This window comes from Molothrus ater, chromosome 13, assembly GCF_012460135.2.
Source record: "Molothrus ater isolate BHLD 08-10-18 breed brown headed cowbird chromosome 13, BPBGC_Mater_1.1, whole genome shotgun sequence".
Lineage (NCBI taxonomy): Eukaryota > Metazoa > Chordata > Aves > Passeriformes > Icteridae > Molothrus > Molothrus ater.
In genome coordinates this window covers 19,787,663-19,814,644 of record NC_050490.2, presented here as the reverse complement: position 1 = coordinate 19,814,644, position 26,982 = coordinate 19,787,663, and the positions used below count along the sequence as shown (strand labels likewise).

General features: G+C 59.5%; 1 protein-coding gene across 1 annotated transcript in view; it reads right to left on the bottom strand.

Moving 5' to 3' along the window:
• ADAMTS7 (ADAM metallopeptidase with thrombospondin type 1 motif 7) overlaps window positions 1–26,982 on the bottom strand; it is a 36,322-nt gene that overhangs the window by 3,548 nt on the left and 5,792 nt on the right. The window contains 19 exon segments of the mRNA XM_054516260.1: window positions 5,173–5,332; window positions 5,479–5,625; window positions 6,185–6,358; window positions 7,084–7,236; window positions 8,040–10,256; window positions 12,912–13,125; window positions 13,850–13,976; window positions 15,385–15,526; window positions 16,859–17,005; window positions 17,007–17,104; window positions 17,399–17,519; window positions 18,020–18,153; window positions 18,341–18,510; window positions 19,856–20,001; window positions 20,599–20,691; window positions 21,240–21,384; window positions 24,694–24,837; window positions 25,464–25,613; window positions 26,600–26,724. Of these exon segments, the coding sequence (XP_054372235.1) occupies window positions 5,173–5,332; window positions 5,479–5,625; window positions 6,185–6,358; window positions 7,084–7,236; window positions 8,040–10,256; window positions 12,912–13,125; window positions 13,850–13,976; window positions 15,385–15,526; window positions 16,859–17,005; window positions 17,007–17,104; window positions 17,399–17,519; window positions 18,020–18,153; window positions 18,341–18,510; window positions 19,856–20,001; window positions 20,599–20,691; window positions 21,240–21,384; window positions 24,694–24,837; window positions 25,464–25,613; window positions 26,600–26,724 (4,807 nt within the window).

The following is a 26,982-nucleotide window of genomic DNA, read 5'->3' as shown; positions in this document are numbered from 1 at the left end:
CTCCAGCTGTGGGGCACCAGCAGTGGATTTCCCTGCTGGGTGAGCAGAGCAGATGAGAAGTCTCTGCCCAGCCCAGGCCAGGAGTGCAGGAGCCACTGGAAAAAGGGAAGTGCCTGTTGGTGCTGTGCTCCACGGGGCTGTCAGGACAATATTCCCTGGGAACATCCCTGTGGCTCCACAAGGCACCCCCTGAGCCCCCAGCCCTGCTGCACTGGGACACTGGAGCACAGGAACACGGGTACTGCCCTTTGCTGCAGGGCAGGGATGGCTCAGCAGGGCCCCTAAAACACCCCAGGGGTGCCCCATGGCAGTGGCAATCAGCCTGGGTGCCCAGGGAGGGGTGGGGATGTCCTGGGCACTGCTGGGGGATGCCCAGGGAGGGGTGGGGATGTCCTGGGCACTGCTGGGGATGCCCAGGGAGGGGTGGGGATGTCCTGGGCACTGCTGGGGATGCCCATGGAAGAGTGGGGATGTCCTGGGCACTGCTGGGGATGCTCTGCCCGGGTGGGGATGTCCTGGGCACTGCTGGGGATGCCCATGGAAGAGTGGGGATGTCCTGGGCACTGCTGGGGATGCTCTGCCCGGGTGGGGATGTCCTGGGCACTGCTGGGGATGCCCAGGGAGGGGTGGGGATGTCCTGGGCACTGCTGGGGATGCCCAGGGAGGGGTGGGGATGTCCTGGGCACTGCTGGGGATGCCCAGGGAGGGGTGGGGATGTCCTGGGCACTGCTGGGGGATGCCCATGGAGGGGTGGGGATGTCCTGGGCACTGCTGGGGATGCCCAGGGAGGGGTGGGAGTGTCCTGGGCACTGCTGGGGATGCCCATGGAGAGGTGGGAATGTCCTGGGCACTGCTGGGGATGCCCAGGGAAGAGTGGGGATGTCCTGGGCACTGCTGGGGGATGCCCAGGGAAGGGTGGGGATGTCCTGGGCACTGCTGGGGATGCTCTGCCCGGGCAGAGCCTGCCCAGCCCCTCAGGGCATTCAGCAGTCACAGCTTCCTAGAAAGTTATTTATGGATCACAACCAAGCTGCCTTCCTTGGAAAGAGCTGGGAAGGCTCACACTGCTTTCCAGGCTTGGAGTGATGGCTCAGCTCTTTCCTGCTCCCTCTCCAGCGGGTCAGCACCCCGGGCCCCTCAGGAAATTCCTGTCCCTGCCCCGTGCCCAGGCAGCACTGAGCCCGCCCTGCCAGGGGTCACTGCTCTCTGAAACCTCCTCAGCCACCCAGGATGGGCTCCCTGTGCAAAACAGCAGGGATGGGCTCGGGCATGGGGAGAAGAGCCACCACCCTTGGCTGCAGGCTCTGCTGACCTTACAGGAGATCCCAGCAGCAGCCCGGGGTCCAAAGCCAAGTGACCTCATGGATGATCAAATATCCAACTTGGAAGGGACCCACAGGGACCACCCAGTCCAAGTCCTGCCCTGCACAGGACACCCCCACAATCCCACCCCAGGCCTGAGAGCGTTCCCAACGCTCCCTGAACTCAGGGAAGCCACTGGGAGTCGTAGAGGGGTTGAGTTCCCATCACTTTCCCAGATCCTGCTGCAGTCTCAGGGTGGATGCATGCAGGGTCAGGCTCAGGTCTGAAAATCTTGGCTGAGCTTGTGATTCCTCCCTGGAATTTGGTCTTGGGCAAGGGAAGCTGTAATAAGCACTTAATTTGTCAGCTCTTCAGAGAGGGACCTACAGGACCCACCCAATTTTCATTGAATGCTTTTACTGCTATTTCTTTCTATTAACAATTTTTTATATAATGCTCGCACTTCATCTGGAAGTACGTTCCATAAGTCCATGCCAAATTTTAGGCTAAAGAAATAGCTTAAAGCAGGGCTTTAAAAATCCAGGCTAAGTCAGCACATTAGAGACTGAAAACCCCCACTTTTTTTGGGGCTGTTTTTTTAGGTCGGTGTGGAAGTCGCTTTAAATTTCATTTAAGCTTCTGCCAGCCAGACCTAAGCTTTTACTTTTATTCCTGGGAAAAACAAACTTCCTGGAGCACGTTTTGTGAAAACAAGGAAAGGTTGAGCTTGGAGCTGAGCTAGCAAATCCAGGGAATTAGGCTGCTGACCTCTGGCCCTCGGGATGCTCTCGGGGCCAGGGCTGAATTTAACAAGTGAATTATCCCAGGGTCCTGCTCTGGGGCTGAGGTGCCTCCCTGGGGTGTCTGGTCAGCGTGATGGGATGGAGGGGATGGATTGGGATGGATTGGGATGGATTGGGATGCATGGGATGCATGGGATGCATCCCCATTGACACGGCCACAGCTGGGAAAACTGGGAGAAACCCACAACCCACAAACCCCACAGTTTTCAGGTGTCAGCCCTGCTGCAGGCAACATCTTTCTCCCACATTTTATCAAAACAAGGACTTCTTTCTGGAGCATCCCTTTCCCACTGACTCCTGCTGTTAATTAGCAGTTAATTAATTGCTCTCCATGCCTCAGCAGCACCTCCTGGCCTCACCACTTGGATAGGGACTTACACGCTCAAATGGCACAGAAAATTGGGATTTGCTGCAACTATTTCCCACATGGATCCCTTGTGGATGAACTCTGTGACTTGCAGAGCCACGGACAATTTAATTTCCTTGCTCAAAGCAAGCAGGAGCACCACGTTTAATTGCCAATTAATGGAAATACAGCCAGCCCTGGATGAGGAGCCAGCAAACAGGAGCAGTGGGACAGAGATGGTGTCAGGGACTGACCCTGTGTGAGCAGAGCCTTCACTCCTTGGCCCCCAGGCACTGCTGCTCCCAGCACACAGGCTGGGCTCCATCCCACTCCCAGAGGAGCTGCAGCACTTCATACACACTTGGAGCCTGAACCTCATCCCTTTGGAATTCCAAGCTGAGGCACCCGTGGAGCAGCTGTGCTTGCTGCTGGAGCCAAGAACTGGCCCCATCACCTGCCTGGCACCTGCCTGGGGCAGATTTGGGGAGCTCAGAGACCTCCCTGGTATCAGATCTGGAGAAATGGGCATGAGAGAACTGGTTCATTCCATGGCATGACCCTGATGAGCACCCGGGGCTGCCCTGCTCTGTCCTGGGCAGGGATGTGTCACCACCACCAGGATTTGCTGTGCCCAGCACAGCCCTGCAGTGACCAGCTCCATTCACCCTGGTTCCTCCTCCAGTACACAGCAATTCCCACTTCTCTGGTTGAAATCTCTCTGATCTGCTGGATAAACTGCTGCAGGCTTCTCCAGCCCCCCATGCAGACCTGGGGCTCAGCTCCTTTCCATGACACCACAAACAATTCCCAGACAAATGTCCCCAGCCTCTGGAGCATCACACGGAGGCACTGGGGTGCCCACGGCCCTGGAGCTCCCAGGAGCCATCTAAGGACACCCTCACAGCTGGCTGCAGCTGGAAGGCAACAGCCACAGTCAAAAATAACCTTGCTGGAATCTCCAATTAATTTATAACTTGGCAACAGCTCAGGACTCTGGTTCTAATTAATCCTGACCTCCTTTAATTGAGGAGCTGACTGCTGTGAGACGTTTGTTTGTGCTTCATCTGTTCCATCTCTGCTCCAAATCCATCTGATAATGGTTTGAACATTTAAACCCTGCTGGGGTTATTGGCACTTTTGTGTCCAGTGAGGACACGACCACTCACAAGAGCCAGCCCTGGTTCTGCTGGCACTGGAGCACCTCATTCATGCCAGAGGAGGGAGAGGCTGCTTGTGCTCCTCACAAAAACATGGATCGCTCCAGCCTGAGCCCATCTTGTGCAGTAGAGATCCTCCAAAGCACAGGAAAGGGCTGGAGTTACATTTATGTCGTTCTGGGAGCCTTTGCATTTACACATCTGGGATTTCCTGCCATGTGAAAGTTTTGTTCCCCTTCATGCTTTGGCTGGAAACGTTTGTATTTCCAAGAGGCGTTTCCTGCCCTGGGCTGCAGCCAGAGCATTTATGTCATTTTTGATCCAGGATTTCACCATTTATTTGTGTGCTTCCTACACATCTCAGTGGTTATTCTGGTCCAGCCTTGGCTCCACAGCTCTCATCACCAAGCCTGGCACGGAAATTTTCCCCTGACCAAAACAGCCGGAACCGCGCATCGTGTCTTGAGCAGGGCTGACTCATCATTTCCTAAACGCTGGAGTGCCCCATGGCCCTGCAAATGCTCCAAAAAAGGAGCAGATTCATGGCTAAAAACATCCTGATGGCCAACAGTGCCAGTGCCCAAATCCCAGTTAACCAAAGCCAACGCTCCTGCCTGCTCTGCAATTGGTGTTGGGACAAACAAAAAGAGCTGGAAGGGTGGAATGGGAGCCCCAGGCTGCAGAGGGGACCTCAGGGATGTGTGGAGCTGCCGTGGATCTGGCTCCTCCACCCCAGGCACCAGCTACTGCTGTCCCCTGCCCCACCTCTCAGCCCTCCCTTTGGCCAGCAAACCTCCTGGAGGTCCAACAACACCTTCTGGGCAGCCAAAGAGCTTTTCATTCTCACAGACACATGAAAGAGATAAAGTTGGTAAGTGACTGACATGCTGATATCAGTGACATCTAATCCCTCATTATACTGCTTTTCTGTAAGTGCTGTTAACCCTTGCAGCGCCCAGATTTCTGTCTCCCAGGGAAGTGCCTGGTGCTTGGGTTGTATCTCTGTGAGTGGAAGAGGGAGGAGAAGCCAAGTGAGTGCCTGTGGTGTGGCCAAGCACTGTGGCTGCAGCTGGGGCAGGTAAATGACAGGTTGACATGGGGCTGGCTCCCTGGAGTACCTGCTCAGACACACCTGAAGATGCTGGAGAACTGCTCCTTTATTCCATTTTCTCATGCTGGCCCCAGCTTGCCTCACAAGTCTTGTGTTCTGGGACTTTACCACTGAACAACTTCCTGAGAGCTCCATGGCTGGGTATTCCCCGGTGCCTTCCTTTTCCTGAATGCCCTGCTGCCTCTGGCTGGGTCCTTTCACCCCACAGGGTCCCTGGGGCTGTCCCTGTGCTGGGTGACACTGCTGACCCCAGCAAGCCCATCCCAGCTCACATCTGTGCCAGCAAAGCCCTGCTGGCCCCTCGAGGGACGGATGCTCTGGACATTTACAGACAGTTACAACATTCCCACTGAATCATCAGGTAGCCAGCTCAGCCTTACAGAACCCACGGAGGAACCGCTCCCTCCATCTCCCCAGACCTCCCACACCCTTCTCCAGCCGGGTTTTGCTCACCTGGCTCGGAGCTGTCGCACTCCTGGGGGTTGCACTTCTGGGTGCTCTCTGGCCGGGGCTCGTGGTCACACAGGCTGCTGTCCTCCTCGGCCACCCCGCTCCTGGTGTCGATGCACTTCACCTGCCGCCGCTGGATGCCCCCTCCACAGGGAGCTGAGCACTGTGGGGACCCGGGGCTCAGCCTGGCACAGCCCCAGAGCCACCCTGGGTCCCCATTCCCTGTATGTCCCTGGGCTCAGCCTGGGGACAGCCCCAGAGGGTCCCCATTCCCTGCAGGTGCCCCTGGAGGGGACCAGCCCTGCTCACCTGTCCCCAGGAGCCCACCACCCAGGTGGTGCAGGGCTGGCTGTTGCAGGGCCGGGTGCTGTTGGGCCTCAGGCTCTCCTCGCAGCGCCCCGGCTCCGGGCACGTCACCAGCCGGGCCTGCTCCCCACCGCCACACGGCTCCGAGCACTGCGGGACACAGCAGGGCAGGGCAGGGCAGGGCTGAGCCCCTGCTGCACACAGCTGGGCCTGGAGGGGCTCAGGGAGAGCCCAGAGCCCGGCCAGGGCCCAAAGGGGCTTCAGAGAGCTGGACAGGGACTGGGGACAAGGGATGGAGGGACAGGACACAGGGAATGGCTCCCAGTGCCAGAGGGCAGGCATGGATGGGAGATGGGGCAGGGATGGATGGGAGATGGGGCAGGGATGGATGGGAGATGGGGCAGGGATGGATGGGAGATGGGGCAGGGATGGATGGGAGATTGGGCAGGAATTGTTCCCTGGGAGGGTGGCAAGGAGCTGAGATGGAGTTCCCAGCACAGCTGTGGGTACCCCTGGATCCCTGGCAGTGTCCCAGGCCAGTGGAACACAGGGTTTGGAGCCATGTGGGATAGCACAGGGGTCCCTGGCCTGGCAGGGTGGAACAAGAGGTGCCCAGGCCAGTGGGACATTGGTGCTTGGAGCATCTGGGATAGCACAGGTGTGCCTGCCATGGCAGGGTGGGCCGAGCTGAGCCCAGGCCAGCCCGTACCTCTCTCCAGGAGGACGTGTACCAGTCCAGGCACGGGGCACTGTGGCAGGGCAGCTGTGCCGGGGGCTGTGCCAGCCCCGCCTGGCAGTGGAAGGGCCGCAGCAGCCGCTGGTCCCGGGTGTCAACGCAGTGAACGTCCCGCACCTTGGTGCCCCCGCCACAGCTCCTGGAGCACTGGGGAGGACAGAGACACCGTGGGGAGGGACACAGAGCCACCATGGGGAGGGACACAGAGCCAGGCAGGGGGGATCCCTGTGGGGATGGGAGGTGACCCCAGGGACACGCTCTGCCCTGGGTTGGGTTCCTGCTTTCCCACCTGCTTTCCCCTCTTGCTCTAGGCCAAGCCAGAGCACAGTCTGTGCAGCTCATCTGTCACTACCACCCCTCTGAAACCAGCTGGTTTCCAGCTGGAACAGGAACAGTCTTTTTGCCTTAAGGAACTGATGATCCCAAGGAACAGCAACCACCCAGAGCAAGGACGGCTGCTCCCCACCACCAACCCTACTAAACTCACCCAACCCAACTGCAAACAGCCCCTGGCAGGGCAGAGTGGCCAGAACATATGATAAATCATAGAACCACAGAACAGCTTGCAATGGACCTTAAAGACCACCTTGTTCCTTAAAACCCCTGCCATGGGATGACACCTGCTAGACCAGGCTGTCCAGCCCCACCCAACCTGGCCGTTCATCAAATCACCTTGTTTAGCTTTAGCTTAGCAAATTCCTGACTTTTATACCAGCCCAGGACCAGGAAAAATGAAAATACTGTGGAATGAGTATTTCACGGCGAGCACAAACCTTTACCTCTGTGAGCCACGAGAGCCCTCCCCAAGAGCAGGTGTGACCCACGCCTTGTCCCGTGGATTTGGGGACCCTCCCTCCCCGCAGGGCCCGTACCTTGCTCCAGGTGCCCACACGCCAGGCCGAGCAGGGTCTCAGGGAGCACCTCCGGGCGGGGACGGGCCTGTCGGCCGCGGGACAGCCACCGTCAGGGCCACTGCTGCAGCGCACGGAGCGCCACACCGCGCCCAGGCCGCACGTGGCCGAGCACTGCAACACAGGGAACGCTGCAAGAACCTGCCCCAAAACCTGACACCTGCCCTGTACACAGGGAACGCTGCAAGAACCTGCCCCAAAACCTGACACCTGCCCTGTACACAGGGAATGCTGCTGTGCACCCCAAAACCTGCCCCAAAACCTGACACCTGCACTGCAATGCAGGGAATGCTGCTGTGCACCCCAAAACCTGCCCCAAAACCTGACACCTGCCCTGTACACAGGGAATGCTGCTGTGCACCCCAAAACCTGACACCTGCACTGCAATGCAGGGAATGCTGCTGTGCACCCCAAAACCTGCCCCAAAACCTGACACCTGCTCTGCAACACAGGGAATGCTGCAAAAACCTGCCCTAAAACCTGACCCCAGCTGTGTGACACAGGGAGCTGCTGCTGTCCATGCCCACACCCTGAGCCCAGCTGTGCATCTGGCCAAGGAGGGAGCTGGGTGAACTGGGACTGTGGGATGACGTGGGGAGAGAACCTTTCCCCTCTCAGCAATCCCACATCAGGCAGCACTCAGGAGGGAAGGGGAGGAACACGCTCCTCCATGGCCCACTCCAGCTGTTTCTGCTCTGGGTGGGCTCTCCCTGCTCAGTGTTTGCTCCCTGGATTCTCATGCCCACAGCAGAGGGGAAAATGGGGCAGCACCCTGGGGCTGGGGGTGCCATGTTGTTTCTTAATTAGCACTAATGACCCCACGCTGCCAAGAGAAACGTCCCAGAGGCAGCCAGGACAGGGGCAGGTCTCACACCCACACTGGCCCTGTCACACTTGCAATGGGACTCACCACGTACCTCACTCCAGTTCCCGACCTCCCAGCTGGGCTTGGCAGGGGCTGCTGCAGGGGGTGACGGTGGAAGCAGAGCCTCCTCCTCCTCCTCCTCCTCCTCCTCCTCCAGCCTCTTCTCCCAGAGCAGGGGGGGCAAAGGGCTGGGCTGGGACAACTCCTGCCCCCTGTCACTGGAGGCAGGTGTCCCTGGGGGTGCCCATGGTGAGGGGTCCCTCGTTGGTGTCTCTGGGGGTGCCCATGGTGAGGGGTCCCTCGTTGGTGTCTCTGGGGGTGCCCATGGTGAGGGGTCCCTCGTTGGTGTCTCTGGGGGTGCCCATGGTGAGGGGTCCCTCGTTGGTGTCTCTGAGGGTGCCCATGGTGAGGGGTCCCTCGTTGGTGTCCCTGGGGCTGCCCACAGTGAGGGGTCCCTCGTTGGTGTCCCTGGGGGTGCCCATGGTGAGGGGTCCCTCGTTGGTGTCCCTGGGGGTGCCCACGGTGAGGGGTCCCTCGTTGGTGTCTCTGAGGGTGCCCATGGTGAGGGGTCCCTCGGTGATGTCCCTGGGGGTGCCCATGGTGAGGGGTCCCTCGTTGGTGTCTCTGGGGGTGCCCATGGTGAGGGGTCCCTCGTTGGTGTCTCTGGGGGTGCCCATGGTGAGGGGTCCCTCGTTGGTGTCCCTGGGGGTGCCCATGGTGAGGGGTCCCTCGTTGGTGTCTCTGGGGGTGCCCATGGTGAGGGGTCCCTCGGAGCAGGGATGCTGAGTGGGGTCCCGTGGGAGGTCAGCTCAGTGTGGCGTGATGCCAGATCCGGGTGCAGGGACACCCCCTGTGTCCCCCATTCCCGGGGGGGCCCTGCAGTGTGGGCAGGTGGGCCATGAGCTGGGGCTGTGGGCACGGCTGGGCCCAGGCCACCCTGCTGGCTGAGGCCACTGGAGGTGAGCTGGGTGCCTGGCCCGGGCATGGCAGGGGACAGGGGCACTGGAGGGGCTGTTGTGGCCAGCGAGGGGGTTGAGGTGGGGGCTGTGGGGCTGTGGAGCTCTGGCTGGTGCCCTCCCTGTCCCACAGGACGGGGACTCAGGGCAGGGTGGGGGCTGCCAGCACTCCCTGCCACCTCCCAGCCCGGGCCATGCAGGGCAAGATCTGCCCTCTCCGTGCCATGGGATTGCCCTCCTGCCCACGTGTCCAGCATCCCCTCTGGCATCCCTGCCCACCCGTGCTGCTCGCTGGGCTGTGGGGCTGCACCAGGAATGCCGCTGCTGGTGGCCAGAGCCACTTCCCTGGAGTCCCCGTGGCCTCTCCCTGCAGTGCCACGTCCCTGTGTGCCCACACGGCCCTCGCTGCTGCTGCTGCTGCCCCGTGCTGCTGGCCCAAGGGACACATCCACCTGGGCACTGCCCCGGCCCACATCAGCGGGGTGGGGACCCCAGGGAGCAGGGAGATCCTGCCCCAGGCTGCTCCTGCTGGGCACGGCTCCGTGGGGCTCATCCCAGGGCCCTGCCTGGCCCTGGTTTGCAGAGTTGGGGCTCACAGAGCTCTGAGTGGGCGGGTGATGCTCAGAGTGGGGCACAGGCACCGTATCCTCCTCCTGCTCACCCAAAAAGCCAGGGGTGCTGTATCTGGGAGTGGCTGACCCCACATCCTCGGGGCCCATGCTCAGGAGGTCACTCGAGGCTAAATCCCCCCCAGGCTCTGTGTCTTGCCCACGCACAGGGGCAGAAGTGTGCTCCTCCTCGGGGCCCGGCTGGCCCTGGCTCTCTCCTCCCAGCTCGGTGGTGAGCAGGGACTCAGTGGGCAGCTCCCAGGGCCCCTCCGTGCCATCCGTGCTCAGCTCTGCCTTTGGCTCCTCGCCTTTGCTCTCCTTCTCCGTGAAGGGGTAGTAGGACAGATCCTCGTGGAAGTTGATGAAGTTATAATCGTAGTAAAAGTCATCAACAAAGACGTTTCCTTTCCTGGCTGAGAAGTCCTCCTCGGTGATGACGTTGACATCGTTGGACTCCGGGACGTTTGGGACTAAGGGGTTAAATTTAGGAACGTGGTTGCTGGGGATGTAATGGATTTCATTAAACACCTCCCTGCTGGAGGAGCCGCTGCCAGACCAGTCTGTGCTGTCCCATTCCTGGTGGCACTGTGGCAAGGAGCAAAGCCTCTCGGGGCTGGGTCTCTGGGCAGGGTCGCACGGGGCCCCAGTGCTGTTGCTGCAGTGCACGGGGCGCCGCTGGGTCCCGTTCCCACAGGTCACTGAGCACTGGGGAGGCAAGAGAGAGGGGCACGGCTGTGGGGTGTCGCAGACTGCTTCTATGAAAAATCTTTTCTTTAAGATTGCTCCTCCTGAGAAGCTGAGAGGCCTCAGGAACAAAATGTAAATATTGGTTATCTGCTGCTGTGGAATGCAGCAGGTGGATCTGTGATTAGCCCATGTTAGATGTTTCTAATTAATGGCCAATCACAGTCAGCTGGCTGGGACAGAGAGCTGAGCCACAAACCTTTGTGATCATTCTTTCTTTTTCTATTCTTAGCCAGCCTTCTGATGAAATCCTTTCTTCTATTCTTTTAGTCTAGTTTTAATGTAATATATATCAAAAAATAATAAATCAAGCCTTCTGAAACACGGGGTCAGACCCCCGCCTCCTCCCTCATCCTGGGACCCCTGTGAACACGGTCACAGAGGGGCAAGGCCAGCAGTGGTGCCAGTGCTCCCCCTGTGAGGGCTCCACGTCCCTCTGCCAGCCCCCACCACCCTCCCGGGCCCCGGACAGCTCCTGTGCCAGTCCCAGTGCAGGGCACTGCTCACCCTGCAAGCAGAGCATTACTGCCCAAATCCCACTGCAGACCGGGCCAGAGCAGGGCTGGGGCTGTGGGGATTTGCTCAGGGTGATCCTTGCCCTGCTTTCCAGCCAGGAACAGCTTTCCCGGGAGATGGAGGCTGGGAAGGGCAGGGGTGGGATGAGCTAATGGGCCTTTCCTGTGACCTATGGCCATGAATTGCAGCTCTTCTTCTAGAAGAGCGTTCTTTGAAGCAGGGAATTACAACATGGGTGTTGTCCGAGTAGGGGAAAAGCAAAGGTCAGGAGGGAGCTTTGCTGGGGACACACCATCCCCCCATAATGGGCTCTTTGAGATGGGCCAGCACAAAAGAAACTGGAAAGGAGAACGGCAGCATTTTCTGCTGCATTTGGGGCTTGGAGCAACCCAGGCTTGTGAAAGGTGTCCCTGCCCATGGCAGGGGGCAGAACCAGATGGGCTTGAAGGTCCCTTCCACCCCAGGGCATTCCAGGACGCTCTGGTAACACCACATGGTCACCAGCAGGCATTTCTGGAGCTGGAATCAACCATTACCACACACCAACACTGCGAGAGGGCTGCAAGGAGCTGCTCCCCTCAAGAGCCACAAAGCAGCCTTCTGACCACATCAGCTCCTTTGGAAACTCCACAAAGCTGGGCGTGCAGAGCTCTGGGGTCCTCCCGAGGCACTGAGTCCCAGCGTGAAGCAGCCACCCAGAGCCCCGAGGGCCCCTGTGGCAGGGCCAGGTGCCCAGTGCCAGGTGGGCACACTGCTCATGCCTGGGCTCTGCAGACAAAGCTGTCCCACCCTGCTGGTTCTGCTGACAGAAGGACCACAGCTCTGGGAAGCCTCCAAACCCCTCCAATCCCCCTGGTTATGGTGGAAATGGAAAAGAAAGAGGGCTCTCCCTTTAAATTAAAGGACAGAAAAATTACAGAACCTCAAAATTCCAAACGCATTTTCTCCAGGGCTCACAAATCCACTGGTGCCAACACCACAGAGGCCAGCAGTGAGGGCTGGGGCTGCCCTGCCCAGTTCTGACCCACCTACAAGCCATAATTTTCCCTTTAAATCATTGCATCCATCTTTCTCAGCCCTTAATTGTGGCTTTTGTGGGCCCCTAGAAAAATATTTCCAACTTGCTCTCATCTAGCCTTCAAATCCTCTGTTCGCATTTGATTCCATTTGTTCCTTAGCAACAAGCTCTGTTCCCAGGCTCTCTCCTTTCTCTCCTGATATTTGTCTTCACTCTGAACACTTTTGGAACGGCTGTTTAAATTAGGAGTTATCATTTTCTGGTTGAAACCCTCAGCCTGTGGCTAAGCTGATTCACAAAACACAAATATAAATCAAGGCTACACAGAGTGTCACCATTAATCACCCCATGGAATCATTTGGCTTGGAAGGGACCTTGAAGATCATCCAGTTCCACCTCCTGCCCTGGGCAGGGACCCCTTCCAGTGCACCAGGCTGTTCCAAGCCCTGTCCAGCTGAAAACCTCATTTCTGCTTTCCTTGTGCCAAGCACAGAGCGTGGCCCTCACCCTGTGTGAGTGAGGGAGCTGCAAAACCCATTGCTGGGGCACACTTAAACTGCCCAATGCTCCTTCCTCACCCTGAGACCTCCCTAAGCAATGGAATCCCCATCCAGGGCAGCTGGGGCACACTTAAACTGCCCAGTGCCCCTTCCTCACCCTGAGACCTCTCCAAGCAATGGAATTCCTTCCCATCCAGGGGAGCTGGGGCACACTTAAACTGCCCAATGCCCCTTCCCCACCCTGAGACCTCTCCAAACAATGGAATTCCTTTCCATCCAGGGGAGCTGGGGCACACTTAAACTGCCCAATGCCCCTTCCTCACCCTGAGACCTCTCCAAACAATGGAATCCCCATCCAGGGGAGCTGGGGCACACTTAAACTGCCCAATGCTCCTTCCCCATCCTGAGCCCTCTCCAAGCAATGGAATCCCCATCCAGGGGAGCCCACAGGGACACAGCCATGGATTTCTGTGAGCAGGAGCACACCCATCACTCTGGGGCAGGGTGAGGTGTCCTGGGACTCCTGTCCCCAGCTCCCACCCCTTTGCCAGACACTGGCACGTTCCCAGTGTCCCCTCTCACCTCGGACCAGTTGCCCAGAGCCCACGGGGAGGGGCAGGGGACCTCTGGGTGGCAGGGCATGGTGGCATCTGGCTTGGTGAGGTGCTGGCAGTCTGCTGGCTGCAGGGCCCTCTGCTCATCCAGCCCCACGCTCTGGATGCACAGCACCGTCCTCTTCATCAGCCCTGCCCGGCCACACGTGGCTGAGCACTGCTGCCACTCACCCACCCACCACCTGCGGGGGAAAGGGAAAAACAGGGGGGAAAATAGGGGGGGGGGAAATAGGGGGGGGGAAAATAGGGGGGGAAATGGGGGGGGAAATGGGGGGGGAAGGGGGGAAAAAGGAGGGGAAAAAGGGGGGGAAAAGGAGAGGAAAGGGGGGGAAAAAGGGGGGAAAAAAAGGGGGGGAAAGATGGGGGGAAAAAAGGGGGGAAAAAGGGGGGGAAAAAGGGGGGGAAAAAGGGGGGGAAAAAGGGGGGGAAAAAGGGGGGGAAAGATCTCAGCCAGAGCAAGCAGCCGTGCCCCAGGATCCATCCCACTGCCCATCGTGTGAGGCCATGGGGAAAGGAGGATCCCAAACGTGTCATCCCAGGGTCTGTGAGCTCGGACAGAGGGTCGGGGACGGGACAGTCCCCGAGCTGTGCACAGAGGCAGAGAGGAGCATCCTGCCACGACGGGACCATCTGTGAGGCTCAGCCTGTGGACAGGCAATGCCTGCGGCGGTCAGGCAACCCCAGGGAGGCTGTCATGGACCAGCCCAGGGCCTGGGACCCCGGGCCAGGGTGAGGGAGCGGGGACAGGGTGAGGGAGCGGGGACTCCTTTCCCCCCCCCTTTTTCCCCTCCTTTTTCCCCCCTTCCCCCCCCATTTCCCCCCCTATTTCCCCCCCCTATTTCCCCCCCCCTATTTTCCCCCCTGGTTTTCCCTTTCCCCTGCAGGTGGTGGGTGGGTGAGTGGCACCTGGCTGGGCAGGGCTCCTCGCTGCAGGTGCGCTGCTGGTCGTCGGGGCGCGTCAGCGCGTCGCAGAACCGCTCCTCCACCAGCCCCGCCAGCCTCTCCACGCAGTGCACCACCTGCCGCTGCACCCCTGCGGGAGGACGGGCACTGAGGGCACCCCCGGGGCACTGAGGGCACCCCCGGGGCACTGACAGCCACCCCCAGGGCACTGAGGGCACCCCCGGGGCACTGAGGGCACCCCCGGGGCACTGAGAGCCACCCCCAGGGCGCTGGCACCACGCGGGTGCCAGCACCGCTTTGGAAACCCAACCCAACCACCCAGCAGGGCACAGGAGGCTCTTGGAGAGCCAGGGCAGTGGGAAGGAAATGAAAGCAGCACTTGAAGGTGCAAGTTCACTGGGGCAGAGGCTGAGGTGCCCTGGCACTGGGGCAGGATGGCAGCTGGAGCCGTGCAGCCAGGGAGCAGCACCAGGCTGGCAGCACTGCCCGGAGCACACCCAGCACCGTGTGCACTGCGAGCTCTGGGGGCTGCCAAGGGGCAGCACTCGGCTCCTTTGGCAGCCCTGCCCCAGCCCAAACCGGGGACAAACACTGCCCAAAGCCTCGTGTCCCCAGCCTGCTCACAGGGCGACCTCAGCACGCTGCCCCGCTCAGGCTCCTGTCCCCGTTTCTGTGACACGTACTTGACCTGTGACATGGAGAGCTGTCACCACGGGCCCAGCTGAGACTGACAGAACCCTGCTGAAGCTGCTGAGCTGGGCTCTGGCTCAAGCACTTGGGAGCTTGCAGGGCCTTGGGGCTCACCAGAGGCTCGCTGTGAGCTCTCCCAAACCCACATCTCATCTCACATCATCACTCAGTGCAGGAAGAGGAGCTCAGCCCTCCTCCAGCTGCTCACCCTCACCCGACTCCTGCCTGATTCACCCCTCTATTTCCCTTCCCTTCTGGAAGCCAAGCACTCGAATCATACAAAGAAAAGCTGGTTTTAAACAAAGCCCAGTCCTGGCACTCTGTGCTACCTAGAAAGCACAAGTGTCCTTGAATTCCCCTTTTTTCCAGTGCCAGCTGCTCTCGAGGAAGCGCTTGCTGCTCCCAGCCTCCCCTGGCAGTGCTCCAGAAATGTCCCTCTGCACCAGCTGCCCCAAAAGCTGCCCTGGGGACCCTGGGATACCCAGCCAGCGGGGCAGAAGGGGGGAGGCAAATGTCCACACAGGGACACTGTGGGACCCCAGTGCTCTCCGTGAAACCCTGGATATCCTCCCCGCTGGAGAGGCCCAGCCAGGCAGGAGACCAGCCCTTCCACACTCCCTGACTTCTCTAAAGCTCTTTTGTTTCCATCCGTGCAGGGTAACAGGACACCGAGCCGGGAGCACGGTGCTGATAAAGCCCTGGGGTTCCTGCTGAGCACACGGGCCCTGACCTCAGCAGCTGTGCCTTTCTTCTTCCCCCAGGACCTGTGAAACCCAAGACCCAGGAATTTCAAAGGCTCCCCAGGGACCCTCCACTGCTCCGAGTGGGTGTCCCGGGGCTGTGCTCACCTGTCCCACAGGTGGCCGTGCAGGTGGTCCAGGAGCCAAAGCGCCACAGGAACTCGGGCTGCTCGATCTCGTTCTCGCTGTCAGCTGGGCGCTGGATCGTGTACTGGTACCTCACCCCGGGGTTGGTCTCCTGGAACAGCAGCTGGGGACACAGGGGACAGGCAGGGGTGAACAGAGCTGGGGACACAGGGGACAGCAGCTGGGGACACAGGGGACAGGCACAGGGTGAACAGAGCTGGGGACACGGGACAGGCAGGGGTGAACAGAGCTGGGGACACAGGGGACAGCAGCTGGGGACACAGGGGACAGGCAGGACGTGGCTGGGCAGGGCAGTGGGGGGTGGCACTGCCCCAGGGGCTTCTCAGGGTGAAGGAGCTGCCCAGCAGGACCAGAAGGATGTGACCCTGTGCCCAGCACCCCAACAGAGCTGGATGGGATTTGGAGTAAGCCTGGTTTGTGGAAGGTGTCCCTGCCCACGGGTGGAATTTCCCAAACTGCCTCCCACTGCAGAGGGGCTCCTGCTGCTCCCGTGGTTGACACAAGCCCTGCTGGAAGCACCCGCCTCACGAGGGCCGGGAGTTCATCCCTGTTTTTCTTAGCCTAAGCACTCCCATTATTGCCAAAGCTTTGTTGTTCTTGGAGCTTTGGCGGGAGAGCCAGGGCGCCTCTCCAAAACCTCTCCATGAATATCGAAACACTGTTGTCCACGGGTTTTAATTAGGTTATGAATCCCAGAAAGTGATTTGTGGGTGCTGAGCGTGCCAGCATTCCCATTGACAGCAGCCCTTGGCAGCAGCAGGCCCAGGATCCTGCTCACATCCCACCCCGAGCTGCTGCTGAAGGAAAGGCAGGAGGAGGTTGTGGCTGCTCGGGGTGGCTGAGCCCTGGGACAGCCCGTGCGAAGGAGGGGACGCTCTGGGGAGTGTGTGGGGCTGAGCCACCACTGCCAGGGCAGGGGGATCCTGGGGGTCCATGGGATGCGGCTCCGTGGCCACCGCCACCTCTGCAGCACGAGGGATGTCAGCCTGGTGCCAGCTGTGCCATCACGTGTGGGATGATTCCCACTGGTTTCTGCAGAGGAAGGCCTGGCCTCACGGTCACAAGGACAGTGACTCCCACAGCTCTGCAGGAGCTGGCAGCTCCCTCCCTCCTGACTGGCCAGCCCAGCCAGAAGCACCAGGGGCTCTTTCCCTGCTGGTGATAAGATATGGGAAAGGCCTCAGGAAACGGCTCTTTCTCCTCACTCTCCCTCTCCTGTGCAAATATTCTGCGGAATGCCGCAAAGGGGATGAGGCTCAGCTCCAAGTGGTGTGGGCTGGAAACATCCCCGGGCTGGCAGCGTGTGCTCGGCTGCCCCAGCGCTGGCTCCCAGGGAAACACACCCTGAGGAGGGCAGAGCCATCCCCTGTGTGCAGGGAGGGCTGTGAGGGGCCACGGCAGCTCAGCCCCACGAGGAGGGCAGGATCCATCCTACCTGGATCCACACGGGCTCCACGGTGGGCCCCGGAGAGGTGAGGTTCTCCCAGTTGCCTGTCCTCTTGTAGGTGAAGGTGGTCCCTGCCACCCTGTAGTCCCCGTTCCACTGGATGGTCCAGCCTCCATTCAGGAAATACTTCTCAGGGGTCCTCGCTCCGCAGCGCCAGGAAATTCCCGGCTTCTGCCACCTCTTCAATCCGGATCTCCCGGGCTCCCACGGGGATAATCCCAATGTCCACATAGCCTGGGAATGGAACCAAGCCTTGGTCTTGGGGGAGTCAGAGGTGTCTGAGGTGATTTCTGCCCTTGGGTGGGTGCTGTGGCCCCTGGGTGCCAGCACTGTGCCAATCCTTGCACCCCTGTAAGGCACCAGTGGGCACCGAGCCCTACCCTGCCCTGTGCCCACCTGACTTCCCTGCTGCCTTACCCCCAAAAAATCAAGAAGCTGGAATTAAACTCCCCCTCCAAAGGAGCAGCAGCAGCCCAGCTGTGCTGGACCAGCACGGGGTGCTCTGGGGGCAGCAGGAGGTGCCCTTACCCAGCCCCTCGCTGTCCTCGAAGGTCTTGTGGACGGTGTGGCAGGTGGAGCCGTCCCCGTGGCACACCCCGCAGCGATCCTCCACGGCGTGCGAGTCAATCTCATAGTCACAGCCCACGTTCTGCAAGGCGGCCTGTCAGCCCCACACCAGCACCTCCCAGCACCTCCCAGCACCGACTGCATCGTCCCCAAGGGATTCACAGCATCCTGCCATGGCTTGGGGTGGAAGGGACCTTGGATTCACAGCGTCCTGGCATGGCTTGGGGTGGAAGGGACCTTGGATTCACAGCGTCCTGGCATGGCTTGGGGTGGAAGGGACCTTAAAGACAATGCAGTTCAAGCCCTCTGCCATGGCCAGGGACACCTTCCCTGAGACCAGGGTGTCCAAGGCTGCTCCAGGTTGCATCCATCCTGGCCTGGGTGGTGCCCTGGCTCCTTGAGGCCAGCACAGAGGCTGACACAGCCTGCAGCACTCACCCCACGGGAACCAGGAACGCTCTCCAAGTGGGGAATGGCAAAAGGACGAGCTCAGCACGAGAGGGAGGGGATGCCGAGTGCCCAAGGCTGGGTGCTGCCCCGTGGGTGCTCTGCAGGCCCGGGGTGTCCCCGGTGCCAGCCCACCTTGCAGATGCCGTTGATGCAGACGTCGCGGCTGGCGTCGCTGTCGTAGCAGGGCGTGCCGTCCACCACCGCGTCCCGCAGCTTCTCCGCAAAGTACTCGTGCTCGGGCCGGCAGTGCAGCTCGCAGGGGTTCACTGGGGAACAGGCACACACTCAGCCCCAGCTCTGCAGAGCCGAAAGCACACATCAACCCTGCAAGCCCAGGGCAGTGTAAAATACAAAACACAGCACGAGTGGGGCACAAGGCAAGGCAAGGACACAAACAGCAGCTCTGGCCGCTCCCGAGCCGCTCCAGGCTTGAGGTCTCTGCCCTGCACTCACTGTTGTTGGGCACTGGAGTCCACTTGTAGAGCTTCCCCTTGTAGAGCATGGGGTTGAACTGGCTGCACTGGACCTGGCGGAAGGAGGGCTTGTCCAGGGGGCAGCGCCGCACGTTGCAGATCCGGAACCGCTTGCGCTCGCCCAGGCAGTACCGGCCCCCGTACTTGGGCCTGGGGGAGGCAAAAACCGGTCACAAGGGCTGGCAGGGCACAGGCCTCAGAGCCACAGAGCTCTGCAATGGTTTGGGCCAGAAGGGACCTCGGAGTCCATCCCCTGCTGTGGGCAGGGACACCTTCCAGAGACCAGGCAGCTCCAAGCCGCGTCCAGCCTGGTGCCCTTCGTGCAGCTGCTCTGGAGGAGCTGCTCTCCATCCCACCCAGGGAATCCTCCTGACTCTGCTCCTCTACTGCCCCAGGGAATGGCAAAGCTGACACTGGACTTGTTAAAGCAGGAGAGACTCGAGAAGCACAGCAGTGCTTTCCTCAGATGCCAGCAGACCCTCACAACACGGCCACCATCTCCCACCCTGCTGCCTTGTCCTTCGGTCACACCACTGTCCATGGCCCATGTCCTAGTGACCCCACGAGAATTCCTTCCCCTGGGCACACTCTGCTGAAGAGAATGAAGCCAATGATTATTTTAGGGCTGTGTTTACACGCTCTGCCCTGAGGAATGGCTGTGGGAGGGGGGGATGCCCAGCACACATTTTCTCACCTCATCCCAAGGGCAAAGCTGTAGATTTACCTCCAGTGGCCAAAGCAAACAACTGCCCGGGAAATTCCCAGTGTTTGCTCTCCTGCCTGTCCACAGCTGTGTTTGGAACACTCCACAAACCACCACAGCACCTCTGCCACAGCGTTTATGTCAAACACAAATCCAGGTCCTGATCCAGGACTGAGATGACAGAGTACTTCCCTCAAGAGCCCAGCAGCACGTACCAAACTCACCCGAGGAAGAGGATGGGCAGAGCATGGCTGGAAGGGACAGGAGTTCACTCCTGGGGCTGCCAGAGCTCCCCATGCCATGGAAAAGCAACTCCCCTGGAACACCATAAAGCCCTTTTCCTCCCCATCCTAGGCTGCTCTGACACCAGGGCAAGCTGGGGGTTTTGGCTGAATCCAGTGTAACGGGGGTTTGGTGACCAAGGGGACATCTGGGCAGCAGATGGGTCAGCAGAAATCCCAGGATGGAGATGGCAGCTCCTCCAGCAGTGCCCGGACACTTCCAGCCAGCACTGGCTGATGGAATGCAGCAGGGTGATAAACTGCAGCAGGATTTTTCAAAACAACTCTGAATCAGGCTCCAAGAATGCCTGGTTTGCTGTTCTGTCACTAAAGGACACTGGATATGTTTTACATCTCTGAGCGTGGAGCCTCTGCCCTTTGTTTGAGTCACACTGCAGCACTCCAGGGCAGGGGATGGAACCAGGGCCCCCCAGCCCAAACCACCCCAGCATTCTGTGACTCCCGGCTGCCATGCTGGGGTCTGGGCAGTCCGGGCTCAGGGCTGGCTTACGTGGGGTGGCTGCAGTGCCTCTCAGCACTCTGCACTCCTGCCCCACAGCTGCGGGAGCAGGAGGCCCAGGCGCTCCAGGAGCTCCAGCCGCCGTCGATGGGCTCGGGCCGGAAGCCCACGGGAACACACTCGCCATTGAAGCACCACTGCAGGACAGGAGGGGAACGCGGGGTCAAGGGTGGGAGAGCTGAGGCCCAGCACACAGACCGGCCCGTGGAAATCCCTGCTTTGCTTGCATGGGGGTGCCCGGGGTCAGCTGGGCTCTGCCAGAGCCTGGAGCTCCTCAAGCCATGGCAAACCCAGAGGTGTTGGGCTGTTGGAGGATTTGAGGGAGAAAACAAACCCAGAGCTCCGTGGAGACCCCTCAGCAAGGGGATTCACAGCCCAGTGTCGGCCCAGAGGGGCTCCCCAGCAGTGGGAGAGATCCCAGGGAGGAGCATCCACCCTGGCAGCAGAATGAGCCACGTGCTCTCCTGCCACAGGCATTAACTGTGGGTTTCACCTTCCCTTTGGGATTCAAGTGACCCCAAGTGAGTCACCTTGGGCAGCCCCTGCTGGGGCAGTGGGTGTTAGGGCAGAGCAGGGGCAGTGGGATGAGCCCAGCCCTGCAGTGACCCTGCAGAGCCCCTGTGTGTGCAGGAGCAGAGCTACCCACGGTCCTGGAGGGGAGTCCCCCCCATTACCTTGCTCCCCCCAGGAGCAGAGCTCCCCAAGGCCATGGAAGGGTGTCCCCCCACCCTTACCTTGCTCTCCCCGCAGGCTGTGCCATCCACAGCTGCATCCAGCTTGGAGTGACACGTGTTCCCCACCGTGCACCACAGCGTGCTGCAGACACTCTGTGGGGAGAGAGGGACAGGTTCCTGCCTGGCACAGAGCCCTCCCTTGGGCACAGATCCCTCCCTCAGGCACAGAGCCCTCCCTGGGGCACAGATCAGATCCCTCCCCTTGGGCACAGATCAGATCCATCCCTCGGGCACAGATCAGATCCATCCCTCGGGCACAGACCAGATCCATCCCTCGGGCACAGATCAGACCCATCCCTTGGGCACAGACCAGATCCATCCCTCGGGCACAGATCAGATCCATCCCTCGGGCACAGACCAGATCCATCCCTCGGGCACAGTCTTGGGCACAGATCAGATCCATCCCTGGGGCACAGATCAGATCCATCCCTCGGGCACAGATCAGACCCATCCCTCGGGCACAGACCAGATCTATCCTTTGGGCACAGATCATAGATCCTTTGGGCACAGATCCATCCCTCCCCTTGGGCACAGATGAGATCCCTCCCTCGGGCACAGATCACATCCATCCCTGGGGCAGGGTGGGCACAGCCCCAGCCAAGCCCCCCAGAGCCCCCCTGATGCCCAGCAGTCCCCCTTACGTCCATGTCGTCGCAGAAGGTGGAGTAGGGGCCGTACTGCAGCCGGCACTGGTGGCCCACGTCGTACAGGACACCCGGGGGCACCAGGGGAAAGTCCAGCAGCTCCCGGGCTGGGGGATCATCCAGGCACAGCCCCCAGCCCCGGCTGCAAGAGAGGGCACGGCAGTGTCACCCAGTGTCACCCAGTGTCACCCAGTGTCACCCAGCAGTGTCACCCAGCAGTGTCACCCAGCAGTGTCACCCAACGTCCCACAGCTCTGGCAGGGGATGGGAACAGCCGCTGGCCAATGTCCTGGATGAGCAACCAGCATTTCCCACTGACACGGCCCCAGCTCTGCAGTCCCTGGGGCTGCTCCGGTGTGGATGGCACCTCTGGGTACCTCATTGGGGTGGGAGCCCCCCAGAGTGATCCCCCCATGTCCCCCCGGTGTGCCAGACATGGGGGAGGAAGGTGAAGGGACAAAGACAGAAGGGGCAACAACCATAAATGTCCCAGTGGAGCCACAAGCTCCAGAGAGTCCCTGCAGACGCTGCTAACAGGAATAGAGGAGATGATCAGCAGCTGGACATGCCCACACCCTGCTCAGGCCGAGCTGGACAGGACAGCTCTGGGGCAGAGGTGCCTCCCCTGCTCCAGCTGCTGCTGACTCTTCCCAAACACAGCCGGGATTGTCCCGTCTCAGCCCGCGGTGTTATTTCAACAAACTGGTTTCCAGCAAGGCCGAGCCTCTGGCAGGGCTGCGGTGGAGGATTGGATTACTCGGGTTTGTTGGGAATCCACGTGCAGTGAGATTCCTTCTCAAGCCAAAGCAGCAGCACGCACGGGAACAGCGCTGGAAGCAGGAGAGCTGCTGCTTTGGGGTGCTGGCAGTGCCATGGGTGATGCCCAGCAGAACCAGCACCCCCTCCTCCCTTTCCCATCCCACCACCGAGTTCCACACTGGACACCTGCAAACAGCTCCCGTGGCTGGAGACAGCCCCTTAACCCCCATGCATGTCCTCGCTGACATACACTTGTATTTCAGTGTGGGAAGAGCCAGGAAAGGGGTTGTTTTCAGGGGCTCCAAAATCTCCATTTCCAAACTCCCAACAGCAGGAGCACCCTGCTGCTCCCAGCCCCGTGGGAAGGGCAGGATCCCATCCCTGTGGGTGATGTGGTGCTGAGCTGGGATGGATGGGGCATGGATTGGGCAGCCTGTGTCAGGCACACACTGCAGGGCACCTCCCCATGTGTTTCCACAGAATCCCAGAATCCTGGAATGGCTTGGGTTGGAAGGAGCCTTAAAGCCCATCCCATTCTGTACACTTGGAATGTTTTCTCTAAAAACAGAAGGTGTCCTCACTGGAGAAAGTCCAGGCTCGAGCACTTCATCCTGGATGAGCCCCAGGTGTGACACTCGTGCTGCTCTGGACCCTTCACCCGCTGCCTGTTTGGGCCCCACAGGTCCCCCCTACCTGTCCCCAGCCTCCTCCTGTTCCTCTGAGCTGCTTGGGGCACTCCCTGCCCGGCCCCAGCTCACAGAGGGGTCTCTGTCCAGTCTGGGGTCACTGGGATCTGCCTCAGCTTTCCAGCTTTTCCAGAATCTATTGCTTTGTTAAATATTTTACAATCATTCTCCTGGTCTGTTCAATTGGCCAAAACACATCTCCAAGCAGGGAAAAATTGGCCTGAGTTTCCCTCTGGCTTCCAGGGATGTGCAGTAAATCCCAGTCCACAGGGAAAGATGCAGGGGCCTGCACTGCTCTGCCTGTTCCAGCCCGCTCCTTAACGAGCTGGAGGATGGAGTGGATGGAACAATGATTAAATCTCCATCTGTGAGCAGCCTGAGAGGATCTGCAGATACATTTGAGAGCAGGATTAAAATTCCAAAAGCTCCCAGAGAACTGGAGGAAGGGTCCAAAGGAGCCAGGACAGAGTTCAAGAAAAACAAAGGCAAAGCTTGGAGCTCGGGAAGAATCAGCAGCACAGCCATGGGGCTGGAGGGGCTGGCAGAGGGGTGGCAAGGGCAGCAGCCCCAGGCCCTGGCAAGAGGAGGATGATGGAAGAACAGCTCCAGCACTGTGAAAAGAGGCTGAAGATCTGGTTCTGATGTAGAGCAAAGACTGAAGGGTCCCTCCAGCCCTGGAGCATCAGCAGCCACCCTGTGCCAGCACCCTACCCTGGCCTGAGCAAGGGGACACCTTCCCTGGGGACAGGCTGCCACAGCAGGGACAGGACCTCTCCTCCCAGTGCCCCCTCGTGTCCAGGCAGACCCTGACTGGGGGCCCAGCTGCAGCAGCACTGACTGCAGTGCTGGGGCCCTGCTGCTGCCAGGAATCCCTTTCAGATGCTCCGACATTCAGCAGTGCTTGTGAAATAACAAAGATCTTGTGTAAAACAACAATCATCACCATGCAAGAGTGTGGTTTTCCCGAACATGAGGTCTGTTCCAAGCACAGCCAGCAACCCCAGGTCAGCAGGGTCGGGTTTCCTGGCTCCCTCCCTCCTGCTCTCCTGCCAGCATCCCGTTACAACACTCCTGTCTGTGCCCTGGCCCGGGTGTCACAGCCAGTGACAGACAGCTCCCGAGGAAGAGCTGCTCCTTCTGGGGAGCACAGACACCCAAACCCCAGCAGAGGAGCTTCCAGCTGCTCTGTCTCCCCATCAGCAGCAGCCCAGGGTCAGCACAGGCAGGAAATTCTTCCTGCCCAAGTGAAGGTTAAAAGCAGAGGGCCAAGAGCGCTGCGGAAGCGGGAGAGCTCCATTCCTCAGAAAGCCATAAATCAGCAGTAATTCCCCTGCACGGGGCCAACCCACACGGCCCAGGCTGGGATCTGGGAGCAGAGCCTGGCCCCAGCAGCCGCCCTGGCCCAGCTCTCCCCTTGCTGCTCCTCGCTGCTTTCAAACCTTCCTGCAGCACGGGGGAAATGCTCCTCCAGTGCAAGCCACTGGCTGACAAACCAAACTCCCGTCCGGGCTCCTTGGAACTTCCTAACAGCAGGCTGGAAAATCAGCCACGGCTGCTAAAAATAAACAAAGGCGGGGAAGAATTTGCCTGGATCTGGTTTGCCCATGACAGGCAGAGAGAATCGAAGAGATTCTGCAGAACCTGCAGGGAGCACTGAGGGAAAACACTCCGGTTTTATCTGTGCAGCCACAGCCCCTGTGCCCCCCAAAAGCTCCTGAGCCCCCTTCACAGCACAGAGCGAGGCAACCCTGGGAGGATCCATGGAATTGTGGAATGGTTTGGTGGGAAGGGACCTCAAAGCCCATCTCATCCCACCCCTGCCATGGGCAGGGACACCTCCCACTACCCCAGGCCTTGGACACTCCCAGGGATGGGGCAGCCACAGCTGCTCAGGGCAAAGACCCCCCAACTCTCTAGGAGAGATATCTCAGAGATAAGAACACCCCCATGCCTGGGCCCCGACCCCCCAGCCCCATCAGTGAGGAGGAGGAGGAGGAAGCACTCACTCGAGGAAGCGTGTGATGTACTCGCGGCTGCAGCGGGACCAGGTGAGTGGGGACGTGTCATACAGGAGCTGTGGAGACATGATGAAAGGTCTTTTCCCAACTGGCTCACAGTCATTGCTGCTTCCATCATGCTGAATCCCAAAACTGTGTAAGACACAGCCCATGGAGGGGAGGTGAGCCACGAGCACCACAGCCACCACCGCCACCGCTCCCGGCCCCGGAGCAGGGACTGCCCTGGGCCACATCTACTGACAGCCCTGAGCTTTGTCCCCTGCTCTCACTGCAGCTTTCCCACTGAAAACTCAGGAATATTCAACAAGATCTCGCTGGTGGGTGTTTTGCCACATGCAGATGTTTATTGGGAATGTCTATGTCTTCAGTTAGATGTCTATGTCTAACTGAAACCGCAATGTTCAAGTGACCTTGTCAAAGTTTAACTGAAACTGGGGCAAGCAAGATTCTGTCACTGATAGTACAGACAGATCCTACTTTAAGACTTCTCAATGGGCAACCCCTGCTCCAAAACCTTCCCACACCACCCCAGGACAATACACAGGTGCAATTTCTCCAGGTTGCCTTGGATTGTGTGGTTCTCATTAAACGTGGGACAACCCAAAACTTAACTCTGGAATGAAACCCTCAGGGAGCAAGGGGGTGTTTGCACCTATGAGGAACCACCTGGGAACCATCTCCCAACTTCCCCCGTGCCTTCTCCAGCCCTAGGGTGCACACAGAGAACAGGAGGAGGAGGAGGAGGAGGAGGGTGGTACCTGTGTCCCAGCTCGTGGGCCACGGTGAAGGCGAGCGGCAGCCCCGTGTCCTCGTTGATGTTGCAGCTCCGGTGGGGCTGGCACATCCCGGCCACGTGGGACAGCCCCAGGGTCTCACAGGGCCTGTTCATGGCAGCACAGATGTCCTTCCTTGGCCGAGGGGACACACAGACAGACGGACAGACAGACACAGAGCAGAGAGGGCGTTGGAAGGCGGCAGGACCCGGCCCACGGACAGTGGCCAAACAGGAGTGAGAGCCGAGACATCCAACGTCCTTCCACAGGGGAAACATTTGTGACCTTTCCTTTCCCCTTTCCTCTCCCAGTATCCCCAGCTCACCATTAAGCTGATTAATGGGAGCTGCTGGCCAGCCTGGCTGCATTTACTCCCTTGTATAAATAAAGCTGATGCTGGGGATAATCAAACAATGTTTTGGGGAAGAACATCCCAGAGGTGCTGTGGTTTTCCAGGGCAGCTCCTGCCTCCCAGGAAGAACAGCTCCACTGAAGTACAAGGCCTGAAGAGCCTCATTTCTGCTACAAAGCAACCTCCCAGGGAAGATAAAGCTGCTGTGGGTTGTGAATCACCACCCAAACCACCAGAGCAGCCAGCTCACGGCAGCCTGAAAGCCTCAAACCAGGCTTTGACTGCAAGGTACACAAACTTGGCCAGAGGCAGGAATTCCTGCCAGCTCCGTGGGAGGTCAGGGGCTTCCCAGAGGCTCCTCTGCCAAGCCCAGCCTCTGAGGGAAAAAGGAGAGTTAATCCTGTGTACAGCTCCTGGATCCAGCCCTTCTGGGGCTTGGCAACGGGGCCACGGTGAAAACCTGTTTTGGAAACCTCAGCTGGGAGCTGTGTCCAGGTTTAAACCTGAGATCTGAGACCAGTCCATGGAATCACAGACTCGTGGAACGCTTTGGGTTGGAAGGGATCCTAAAGATCATCTAATTCCAACCCCCTGCCACGGGCAGGGACACCTTCCACAGCAGCTCCAGCCACCGGGAAATGTCCCCAGATTTCACGTCACAGATCTTACATGCAGGTGTCCAGGCAGGGAGAGTGAGACTTCAACAGCTGCCAGGAGCTGTTCCCCTGGCTGTCCCACCTGCAGCCAGGTGAGTTTTTGGGCTCCACACCTGGTGAGCAGCACGGCGACGTCGTGGTGCAGGGGGTGGGAGTCTCCCTTCACGTTGATGCTCTTCTGCCACTTGCAGAAGCTTTTCAAGGTGTTGTCTGCGTGGTGGGAGATCTTCAGGTCCTCCTGCCAACATAAAGGGAGATCTGCTGGAGCTGTTTGGGTTTTGGCATGGGGAGGGGAGAGGTCCGAGCCCAGGCACATCAGAGGGGGATTGGGAGTGACTGCCATCCAGATGGAATTGCTCCATGTTTATAGCTTGTAGGCTGGGTGGGAAGACAGCCCTTTTCCTGCTTTCTTTTCATCTGTGATTCAACCAAAACATTAAATCATCCAGTAACAGGGCTTAAGAACCACTGCAGGAAAACCCTGTGTGCTGGCTGA